General features: G+C 42.7%; 1 protein-coding gene and 1 pseudogene across 10 annotated transcripts in view; one reads left to right on the top strand and one right to left on the bottom strand.

The window, feature by feature from the left end:
- Positions 1-2,219, top strand: part of PAK1 (p21 (RAC1) activated kinase 1) — a 148,721-nt gene extending 146,502 nt beyond the window's left edge. For 6 of the 10 annotated variants that reach the window (XM_017948786.3, XM_009186980.2, XM_009186979.2 and 3 more), the window contains one exon: positions 878-2,219. In XM_017948786.3, coding sequence (XP_017804275.1) covers positions 878-964 — 87 coding nt within the window. In that variant the 3' untranslated portion in view covers positions 965-2,219. The remainder of the gene's footprint in view (positions 1-877) is intronic. The other 4 variants (XM_017948785.3, XM_017948787.3, XM_017948790.2 and 1 more) reach the window with 3 other exon arrangements.
- A 7,875-nt stretch (positions 2,220-10,094) lies between these two features.
- On the bottom strand, positions 10,095-11,012 carry LOC101014836 (annotated as a pseudogene).
- Between the last annotated feature and the right edge of the window lie 852 nt (positions 11,013-11,864).

The raw sequence follows: 11,864 nt of genomic DNA on the forward strand, positions 1-11,864 counted from the left end.
ATACCACTGCACTCCAGCCTGGGCAACAGAGTGAGACTCTGCCTCAAAAAAAAAAAAAAAAGAAGGGAATTGTTTTCCATAACAGTTTTACTGAAAATATAGATGCAATTTTCATATATTTTCTCCTAAATAGTCATTAAAGGTTGAAGGTATGGCCCAAAGTACAGCGCAGTGAAAGTGATTTGGGAAAGGACCAAGCTACTGAACTTTTTACTAAATGAATTAGCATTATTGGATTTGAGGATAGAACAATAAATTCCTAGATCAATTCTCCTAAACTGTAGTATTGCAATATACTACTGGGTCATGATCTCTCAATACCTTCCCCAGAGGTAATTATTATTCTGATTATCACCATGGTTTAGGCTTACCTCAGAAGAAATGGAATAAAACAATATGAACTCGCTTGTCTAGCTTCTTTCCCTTAACATGTCTGTGAGATTCAACCCATTGTCAGTGTACCAATTACTTATTTTATTGCTGTGTAGTTTTCTGTGTAGTATTATATGAATATAACACTATTCATTTTTCCATTCTCTTGGACATTTGGGTTCTTTCTGGTTATTGGCTATTATAAGCAAATCTTCTATGAACATTTCTGTGTATATCTTTTGGTGGCTATACAAACTCATTTCTTTTGGGAATATACCTAGGATTGTAATTACTAGGGTATAGGTAGATGTATGTTTATCTGTAAGTAGATGCTGCCAAACAGTTTTCCAAAGTGGTCTGTTTTAAGATGTCCTTCAATTCGGGGATGATCGGAAGCTTTCCACATAGCACCCTTTACAAACAAGGATGCCCTTATGTCTTGTAACGCTTACTGGGGAAGAATGGTAAATAGTCATGTGTCTTTTGCTATTTTTCTCCTTTCTAGCATCAATTCCTGAAGATTGCCAAGCCCCTCTCCAGCCTCACTCCACTGATTGCTGCCGCAAAGGAGGCAACAAAGAACAATCACTAAAACCACACCCACCCCAGCCTCATTGTGCCAAGCCTTCTGTGAGATAAATGCACATTTCAGAAATTCCAACTCCTGATGCCCTCTTCTCCTTGCCTTGCTTCTCCCATTTCCTGATCTAGTGCTCTCAAGACTTTGATCCTTGGAAACCATGTGTCCAGCATTGAAGAGAATGGCAACTGAATGACTAATCAGATGATGGCCACTTCTAAATAAGGAATTTCCTCCCAATTCATGGATATGAGGGTGGTTTGATTAAGAGTTTATATGAATAAATGTTTCTAGTCTTCCATACGGCAAAATCCTCACCTCCTTCATAACCATCCCCTATAATTAATTCTTGACTATATAAATTTATGGTTTGATAATATCAATTTGTAATCAGTTGAGATTTCTTTAGTGCTTGCTTTTCTGTGACTGAACTGCCCAGACACCTCATTGTACTTGAAAACTGGAACAGCTTGGGAATGCCATGGGGTTTGATAATCTGCCAGGGACATGAAGAGGCTCAGCTTCCTGGACCATGACTTTGGCACAGCTGATCCTGACATGGGAGAACAACCACATTTTTCTTTATGCGTGCTTCTAGCAGCTGTTTGGGAGGACATTGACCCAATAGTGTTCCCATGCTGTTTCTTGTGAAATGCTCTCGGCTATGTAGCAGCTTTTGATTCCCTGCATACCCTAGGCTGCTGCCCCTATCTTGTCCCTTGTTTATAACATTGAGAGGTTTTCTAGGGCACATACTGAGTGAGAGCATTGTTGAGAAGTCAGGGGAAAAAAGGTGACTACTTTTAGAGCAAGGCTGGGCATCAGCACCTGTCCAGCTCTACTTGTGTGATGTTTCAGGAACTCAGCCCCTTTTTCTGCCTGGGGTAAGGAGCTGAAAGATTAACTTGGATCTTCTAATGGTCTAAATCTTTTGGTCACAATAAAGAGTCTCCAGATTAGAGACTGCATGTTAGTTCTGGATGGATTTGGCGGCCTGACATGATACCCTGCCAGCTGTGAGGGGACCCTGTTTTTAAGATGCATGGCCAAGCTCTCTGCCAATGGAAATGCTTACACTGGGTGTTGGGGATGTTTGCTACCTCCTGCTATTTTTGTGGTTTTGGTTCTCCCACTATGGTAGGACCCCCAGCCAGCATTGTGACTTGTCATGTCAGCCCCATTGACTACCTTCTCATGCTCTGAGGTACTACTGCCTCTGCAGCATAAATTTCTATGTCCGTCAATAAAAGGAGATGAAAGTATTCTATTGGAGTATGCCTTTTTTCTTTTGTTCTCTCTTTCCTTTTCTAATTTTTTATATGAAATAATGAATAGTTTCTTTCTGAACAATTTGAGAGTGGTAAGTTGCAGATAGGATGCCCCTTTACCACTATATACTTGAATGTGTATTCTTTCTTTTTAACACTTTTATGTTAAATATAAATTAAGATAAATGGGCCAAAACCATTTGTATTGTTTAAAGAATAATTATAAACACACTTGTATCCATCAAATCAAGAAATGGAACACTGATAATAAGAACCTTCTCTATCTTGTCTTTCCCTTTCTCATTATAGCCCCCACCCAAGAGATAACCACTTGTCTTGACTTTTATTTAAATAACTTTCTTGCTTTTCTCTATACTTTCATCACATTCAGATGTGTTCCAATACAAGTTGATTTTAGTTCGGCCAGTTTTTGAACTTTAAATAAACATATCATAATAGATACGTTCTTTTGTGCCTGTTATTGTTTCCACTCAAGATTATGTTTTTAAGATATATGTACCTAGTTTGTGTGTAGCTCTAGTTCATTTATTATTCCGGCTGTAAGCACTTGAGAGGAAAGTTTTAACTTGTCCAAGATGAATTCTCTGAGGACTGGCCTTCCAAAGGAGTTGGCTTTCTGCAGAACTCTGTCATAATGGACTACAGCCAACTGCTCAAGGCAGCCATACCTGGTAGAATTCTCAGGTGGCTAATCAGGCCACGGGTCTGTCACATCCTACAGCTACAACCATAAGGCTTGAGCCCCAGCTCTGATCACACCAGAGAAAATGCTACTCAAAGATGGCACAACAGAGCTAGAGGCCAGTGTTCTGTTGTGTGGTTTTACTATTGGATCACAGCACCTAATAACTACTAGAGAAGATGTGGTGCTTCTTAGGTATGCAAAATATAATCCCCATGGCTCAGTGCCTGGAGTCCTTCTCTGGAGTATGATATCTGGGCCCTACTACATTTCTTTGCCCCAGAAGGTGATGGACATTAGCGTTTCCACACTCCGGCTAATGTTCTGTAACCACATGTTTCCACCAATAAAGCAGGCTCTAAAAGGTCTGGAGTGGATACTGCCTTATCAGCTGCCCTTGTCTGCTTCATAATGGCAGCAGTAACTGGGTATTATGGAAACCAACCAAGGAATTAGAGAACCAAGATTCACCTTGGGTGAGAAAATGCCCTCTTGGCACAGGACAGCTGGCCAACCATATTCAAGGACTGGGATTGTGGGTCACTGACCGGTTGCAGAAACAAAACCTGCCAAGCCAAGGAATTTAAGAGTTATATTCCTGAGAATGGAGATCTAGGGGTGGGGGATATCACCCAGGATGGTATTCCAAGGTTGTTTTTAAGAACCTTAGAGTCACCTATGAGGAGACTTCCACTGCAGTAAAGGCTGGACGACTAGCTTTGATTAAGTTCCTGAGAAGCTTAGATTCACTGTGAACCAGAGACTTGAGGTAGAAGTTAGTGATGATCTCTTCAGGGACAGAATTCTGTGGTTACTAATGACTTTGGAGGAAGCTGTCTCCCAGGAGGGGTTCATTGAGAGTAAGGCTGAATCAGTACTGGATGAATTTTAAACTAATGTGGAATATGTCCCCTGATGACATGCCCCTTGTGTAAAGAATGGCATATGACCTTACCTGAGCAGAGCCAATCAAATGGGACCCTTCCCTGATGTTCCTCCCTTGGCTGTGAGTGAGGAGCAGCTTGAGATGTCAGTGTTACTAAGGTGTTGCTCTTTCCTAAAAAGCAAAGACTAGGAAGGCCTGAAGAGGTGGTCTATGTGAGATGCGAAAAAGATATCTAGTACAGTAGTCCCCACTTAGCCGCTGCTTCACTTTCCGTGGTTTTAGTAACCCACAAAACAATAAGATACTTGGAGAGAGAGAGAGACCACATTCACATACATTTTATTACAATGTATTGTTATAACTGTTCTATTTTATTACTCTTGTTCATCTCTTACTGTGCCTAATATGTTAACCTTTATTATAGGTCTATGTATAGGAAAAAAAAAAACATAGTATATACAGGGTTTGGTACTATCCATGGTTTTAGACACCCATTGGAGGTCTTGAACATATCTCCTGCAGATAAGGGGGGACTACTGTGTAAGGTATTGGCGTATGTGATTACAGAGACTAACTCTTGGGATCTGCTCCACAAGCTTGAGACCCAGCAAAGTTGGTGGCATAGTTTGAAGGCCGGAGAGCCAGGGAGCCAATGGTGTAGACTCCAGTCTGAGTCTGAAGGACTGAGGACAGGAGCTCTGAGGGCAGGAGAAGATCAATGTCTCAACTCAAAACAGGCAGACAGCAAATTCAACCTTCCTTTTGCCTTTTTGTTCCATTCAGTCCATCAGCAGAAGGGATGATGCCCTTTCATGCTGGGGCGTGCCACCAGCTTTCCTCAGTCCACCAAATCAAGTGCACCCCTCTTCTGAACATACCTTCACAGACACAGCCAGAAGTAACAGTTAACCAGCCATCTGGGCATCCCATGTCCCAGTCAAGTTGACTCATAAAATTGTCACCCTTCAGGGCCGGGCGTGGTGGCTGATGCCTGTAATCCGAGCACTTTGGGAGGCTGAGGCAAGAGGATCACAAGGTTAGGAGTTTCAGACCAGCCTGGCCAACATAGTGAAACCCTGTCTCTACTAAAAATACAAAAAAAAAAAAATTAGCTGGGCATGGTGGCAGGCACCTGTAATCCCAGCTACTTGGGAGGCTGAGGTCGGAGAATCGCTTGAACCCTGAAGGCAGAGGTTGTAGTGAGCCGAGATCACGCCACTGCACTCCAGCCCAGGCGATGGTGTGAGAATCTGTCTCAAAAAAAAAAAAAAAAAAAAATTGTCACCCTTTTTAACCACAATTTTAGGTAAAAGAGATATCCCTTAGGGGAGACCAACTATGTTGACAGCTTTTTTTTTTTTCTTTTCTTTTCGAGATCAGGATCTCACTCTGTTGCCCAGGCTGGAGTGCAGTGGTGGGATCTCAGCTCACTGCATCCTCCACCTCCTGGGCTCAAGTGATACTCCCACCTCAGCCCCGCAAGTAGCTGGGACTACAAGTATTAGCTACCACACCCAGCTGATTTTATTTTATTTTATTTTATTTATGATTATTATTTTTTTTTTTTTTGTAGAGACAGGATTTCACCATGTTGCCCATACTGATCTCAAACTCCTGAGCTCAAGTGATCCAGCCACCTTGGCCTCCCAAAGTGCTAGGATTACGGGCATAAACCACACACCCGGCCTGAGCTGACGGCTCTTATGCTATGGGGTAATGGCTTTTAGATCAAGGGGTCAAAAGTGATGAGACTGGTGACCCCCAATGTTGTTTTATTGGGGAAAAAATCCCAAAAGGTACAGGAGTGCCTCCATGCAGTTGCTGAAAGGACAGGTAACAATTAGACGGACAGTTTATGGGTGAGATATAGAGAATGCTAGCTGATGGTATAGCCCATCCAGGAGACAGGAGTGATGAGAACCCAAAGACTGCACCCTGATTTTAAGACTGTGATGGTAAACTGGTAAGTTTGATGAGGACTAAGGAATCATTAATGATCACCCCTCTGGATTCGTAGAGTTGTCTGATTCATTAGGTGTTAAGACAGAAGCATTGGTTGTCCTGTGAACTTTCCAACACAATTTAGGCTCTGTAGGAATGACTGTTTACTACTAGGATGTCTAGATATCCATTCAGACAGTGGATCATGCCCAGGCATCTTAACACAACACATTCCTATATCTTTTACTGCCTGCAGAGTATGAAGGTAAGAGAACCCTGAAACTCTATTCATAGACACTTGCAGCTTGTCTAATTCTATATGTCCTGAATACATTTATTGCCTGCATTAGTTTTCTATTGCTACAGAACAAATTACCATAAACTTTGTGGCTTAAAACAACACAGATTATCTGATAGTTTCTATAAGTCAGAAGCCTGCACAGCATGGCTGAATTTTCTGCTCAGGGCCTCATCAAACTGAATGAAATCCCCCAGGTGTTGGTTCAGGCTGTGGTTCATGTGGAGCTGGGAGTCTTCTTCCAGGCTCACTGGTTGGTTGTAGAATTCATTTCCTTATAGATGTAGGACTAAGGTCTTATTTTCATGCTAGCTGTCAGCTGGGGACCACTCAGCTCCTAGAGGATGCCTGCAGTTTCTTGCCACATGGCTCCCATAGGTAACTCACAAAATACATGTTTGTTTTCTTCCAGGTCAGCTAGAATATATCTCTCTGACTTTGCTTCTGCAACTAGCCAGAGAAAACTTTTTTTTTCTCCAAGCCCTTTAATATTCACTTAAACAGTTGAGGCACAAGCAGTAATAAAACTACATTTTTTTTTGAGAGATTCTTGCTCTGTTGCCCAGGCTGGAGTGCAGTGGCACGATCTCCGCTCGCTGCAAGCTCCGCCTCCTGGGTTCACACCATTCTCCTTCCTTAGCCTCCCGAGTAGCTGGACTACAGGCGCCCCCCACCACACCCAGCTAATTCTTTTGTATTTTTGGTAGAGACAGGGTTTCACCGTGTTAGCCAGGATGGTCTCAATCTCCTGACTTTGTGATCTGCCCGCCTCGGCCTCCCAAAGTGCTGGGATTACAGGCATGAGCCACTGCACTGGGCCCTAAAACTGCATTTTTTGCATTACAAGAAGATTGTGTATGCTATGTGCATGATACACCAATTTTCTAATCTCTTCTGCAATGACATTTCATTAACACTCTGGTCCACAGGTTGATTTCATAAAGTCAGAATGGCAGGCAGGAAGTTGGTAAAATAAACTTACTGAGAGGCAAAAGGAACCAAACATTTACTGACTGCCTACTATGCACGCTCCACTAGGTTTTACACATGTTACATAAATGTGAACCTAAATTCTAGTTATCAGTTAACAGGCCAGCATTGCTATGGCCAGTAAGTCTATGTTTTAAATGTTCTTTCACCTTAAGTACGAATTGTGGAACAAAACAATGGATCTTTGCCCAAAGAAGCACGTCAACTGTTGCACTAATACGTTATTCCCATTTCCAAAGTTTTTGTTTTTAGTAAGTGTGCAACATTAACACATGGAAACATTCAAGCTGTTTATTACTCCACTGAAATTTGGGATTTTTTCGTTCTCACCTGCTGAGCACCATTTGGCCAGCATCACTACAACGACCTGATTCTATCACCTTGTAAAACTTAAGATGGGAACGGATAGTGTTTGGTGATTCCATTTTTGGGAAAAAAAAGTGCTGATTTTTTCTTTAACTTGACACAGCTAGCTTTAAAAAGTAGTACCTCATTTTAAAGCACCAAAGTTGTCATTTAAATAAGAAAATGTACTTGGCTTAATGAGCTATAAAATGAAGATATCACTGCCTTTTCAAGCATTACAGGAAAGCCAGTATGTTCAGAGCCAAGTGATACTCAGCTCATACTGCACTCCAGTTCACAAGGAAATGGTGTTTCTACCCTCCCCAAACCTAAGCTGCTTCTCACTCCTCCAGCCAGCCCTCCTTTTTCTGAGCCTGTTCTTTCCATGCTGAGCTGTCTGCCCCTTGCTCCCTTTCCCACCCCTGTTCTCTCCTAACTGCCCCTCTATATACATCTGGGTTGGTGCCTAAGATTTCTTAGCTGCCTGGTTAATCACTGACCAATCACCACTACACTGCTTTGGATTTGGGATCCCACTAGTAAAACTAACTGGCATGTTTGTACTTGTCAATCCCCTGCCCCGCCCCCGCCAAAAACATCCTGTGTCACCAAAACAGCACTGTTTAAGGGTTCAGGATCACAAACCCTCAAGATACCTGAGAAAGGTCCTGAAATGTGAGTCACCTAGTCTAATAGTAGAGGTTAAGTTCAGAGATGAAATGTGACTTGCTCAAGGCTCTGCAGCTAACCAGAGGCAGAAACTAGAACTGTTTCCCTTTCCACTACACCACAAAAACCCGAGGTTAATAAAGATTAAGAAGAGTTTGTAAGTAAACCAAAATAAAATGCCTAGTACATAGGAAAAGTCTTTGGGATCTTTCCACAGAAGTTTAGACAGAATAAAGGCAATCTTTACAATGAGAAATGCTACTCAGTTCAACAGATGCCGCCAAGTACCAAGGATCCTTACTCAATTCTGAAATGGAATCTGTGACTACGGAAAATATGTCACTATTTGAGAATAAGAGGTCCCACCTGCTCCATTCTTTTCAAGTTTTCAGTCACAAGGTTGTAACTTACTCTCATCGTTTAACAAGATAAATTAAGTTGAAGTAGGATTTGGTACATTGACGATAAAAGCAAAAGGCAACAAACATTTTTACAAGCAGATCATCCCAGTTACCTTAAAAGTTTCAGATTAATTTACAGAGAAGTGACAGAACCATATAATTTCAGTGAAAATCAACAAGATAGTTATACCATTAAAAAAAGATCAATTTGGCCAGGCGCGGTGGCTCACGTCTATAATCCCAGCACTTTGGGAGGCCAAGGCTGGAAGATCACCTGAGGTCAGAAGTTCGAGACCAGCCTGACCAACATGGAGAAACCCTGTCTCTACTAAAAATACAAAAAAATTAGCCGGGCATGGTGGTGCATGCCTGTCATTCCAGCTATTCGGGAGGCTGAGGCAGGAGAATCGCTTGAACCTGGGAGGCGGAGGTTGCGGTGAGCCAAGACCATGCCATTGCACCCCAGCCTGGGCAACAAGAGCAAAACTCTGTCTCAAAAAAAAAAAAAAAGAAAAAAAAATCAATTCGGAAATACTAAGACAAGCATGCAAAATTTAGAATATAAAAAAACGCAAGGCCTGGTTGCCCACATACATTCCTTAGGTTAAGGTGGATTTAAAGATGCTTATCAGAACCCAGTGAATCAGAAGTTGAAAGGAACACTTTGGTGATCAGCAGACACATTCTCTCATGTGAAAAATGGAGGGAAAGTGAGCACACAGGAACTGGTGAATCTCACAAGGCTAGATTAGGGGTGTACATAGCTCTAATTCCTGGTGCTATTTGCAACTACATATATTTAAAATACAAGGAGGTAAATACCCAGAACACATTAAGCCCACTGATTTAAACAAAGCATTTCAAGACCGATATACAGAAAGGGAATGAAGTTGTTAACACAGGACAGCAGCACACCTCACATATTTATGTCTAAGCGATTAAATGGAAATAAATGATTGCTCAAAAACTTTAACGCTCAGTTTTCACAAACACAATCAAGTCTATCAAATTTCCGGATTTACAGCAAAATGTACAAGCTAAAAAAGTGTACATTCTTCAGTTTCTCCTATAGTTTTTCTTTTTCCCCCCTATTTTCAAAACTGAGCACTGGGTATTTTTAACATAAGCCATGTCATATGTACAGTTTAACTATGTTTCTAGAATAAACAAAATCCATAATATTTCAGTAATTCATAGTGTATTTATAAAATGAAAAGTTCTCTATCAAAATACACTTTTCACTGGGAAAAAAGATAGACAAATGGATCTACACAAAGTAAACATTAACTTTGGTAGATTTCAGTGTAGTTCATAACAAGCATATTTGCCCTTATTCCCCCAGAGCTGCTCAACTACCAAGAATTTTAAATATATATATATATATACACACACTTTTTTTTTTTTTTTTTTTTGAGATGGAGCGCTCACCCTGTCGCCCAGGCTGAAGTGCAATGGCATGGTTTCAGCTCACTGCAACCTCCGCCTCCTGGGTTCTACCGATTATCCTGCCTCAGCCTCCCGAGTAGCTGGGCTTACAGGTGCCTGCCAACACACCCGGCTAATTTTTGTATGTTCAGTAGAGATGGGGTTTCACCATGTTGGCCAGGCTTGTCTCGAACTCCTGACCTCATGAGCCACCTGCCTCGGCCCCCCAAAGTGCTGGGATTACAGGCGTGAGCCACAGCGCCTGGCCTTAAATATTTTTAACTAAGATTTTATTATGTTGACATTTGTTTCTCATTCCACATCATCTTCAGCCAAGCTCTGAGCACTTATAATTCTCTAATTTTGGGGAGCTTAGTCAGAAGCATCTGGAACACTGGTGGTGGAAGAGTTTGCTGTAAGACCTGCAGTAACTGCTGTGGCTGTCCACACACAGCAATTGCATTTGTCAGATGGTCTACACCCTTCTCATATTCACCTTGAGCTAGTAACTCTTCACCAAGCTGTGTTTCTTCAAGGAAGAATTTCTGAACAGCTTCAGCATCTTTAAGGTTAGGTAAGTTGGAAAACCCAGCTCTCTGCTTGGGAAGCTTCTGTTTCTTCGTTCTCAAAGCCTGTTCTTGAAGCTGGGGTCACTTCGTCTTTTGTGGTCGAAGTAGATGCAGTACCCGATAAAAAGGGCCCGGCATACACTGGCGGCGATGGCGCTCTTCCAACCCACAGTCTTCTCTACAATGCAGACCATGGACGGTGGCGGCAGGGACTGCGAAGCAGTGGTGGGCCACGAACCCTCAGGGCGGAAGTTGCCACTCATACCCAACGCCCGCGGGTCAGGGACTCGGAAAGCCTGAGAAAACTTTTAAAGGGCTCATGTGATTAGATCAGGCTTGCCTAGATAATCCCTATTTCTAGGTCAATTGATTGGGGAACTTAATTACATGTGCAAACCCCTTCACCACAGTACCTAGCCTGAATAACTGGGAGAAGGTATGTGGGCAACAATGGCTGGGAATGTTGGTGGGTCATCTTAGAATTCCTCCCAGCTACCGGGCGCGGTGGCTCACGCCTGTAATCCCAGCACTTTGGGAGGCTGAGGCAGGTGGATCACCTGAGGTCGGGAGTTCGAGACCAGCTTGACCAACATGGAGAAACCCTGTCTCTACTAAAAATGCAAAATCAGCCAGGCATGGTGGCGCATGCCTGTCGTCCCAGCTACTCGGGAGACTGAGGCAGGAGAATCGTTTGAACTTGGGAGGCAGAGGTTGCAGTGAGCTGAGATCATGCCACTACACTCCAGCCTGGGCAACAAGAGTGAAACTCCATCTCACAAAAAAAAAAAAAAAAAAAAAAAAAAAAGAATTATTTCCAGCACATCCTGTGAGAGTCCATCTGGACTCAGGAGTTAGGGATGAGAAAATAACTGGAGTAGTACAACTGCACTGCAGGGACCTGAACCTAGATGTTCCTTTCCACACCTTTGCACTTTTTTTTTTCCTTACCTGATTCTCTTGGGTAGTTGGGAATTCTGCACAATGCCCTACACCAAGAGTGGGCAGACACCAACCTGAAGGCACTGCTGTCTCATGGCTATCTAGTGTAGCCCATCTATCTGAGGTCACACTTAACACCTTTATCCTGCATCTGATGGTATTATATACCTTGCCACATGGGCACTGGGCTAGCTTGTCCTCACCCTTGGGTGCAAGTAAATGCAGTTCAACCACTGTGGGGTCATATAAGAAGACAGGGGGTGATGGGGCTACTCCTGTTTTCCTGTTAAGCTGACTGTACTGGGCCAGATGTTATAGATTTTTTCAGAAGAAGCCCCTCACCAGAAATAAGGGAATACCTGAAATTGTAGGAGACAAGTGGAGGGAAGACATACCACCTTGTTCTCGGATCCTTCTGGGAGGACTGTCACTCAGCCATCCCAAATTCTTCCAGCCATCTCTGATTGGCTGCCAGTGG

The sequence above is a fragment of the Papio anubis genome, chromosome 12, assembly GCF_008728515.1.
Source record: "Papio anubis isolate 15944 chromosome 12, Panubis1.0, whole genome shotgun sequence".
Classification (NCBI taxonomy): Eukaryota; Metazoa; Chordata; class Mammalia; order Primates; family Cercopithecidae; genus Papio; species Papio anubis.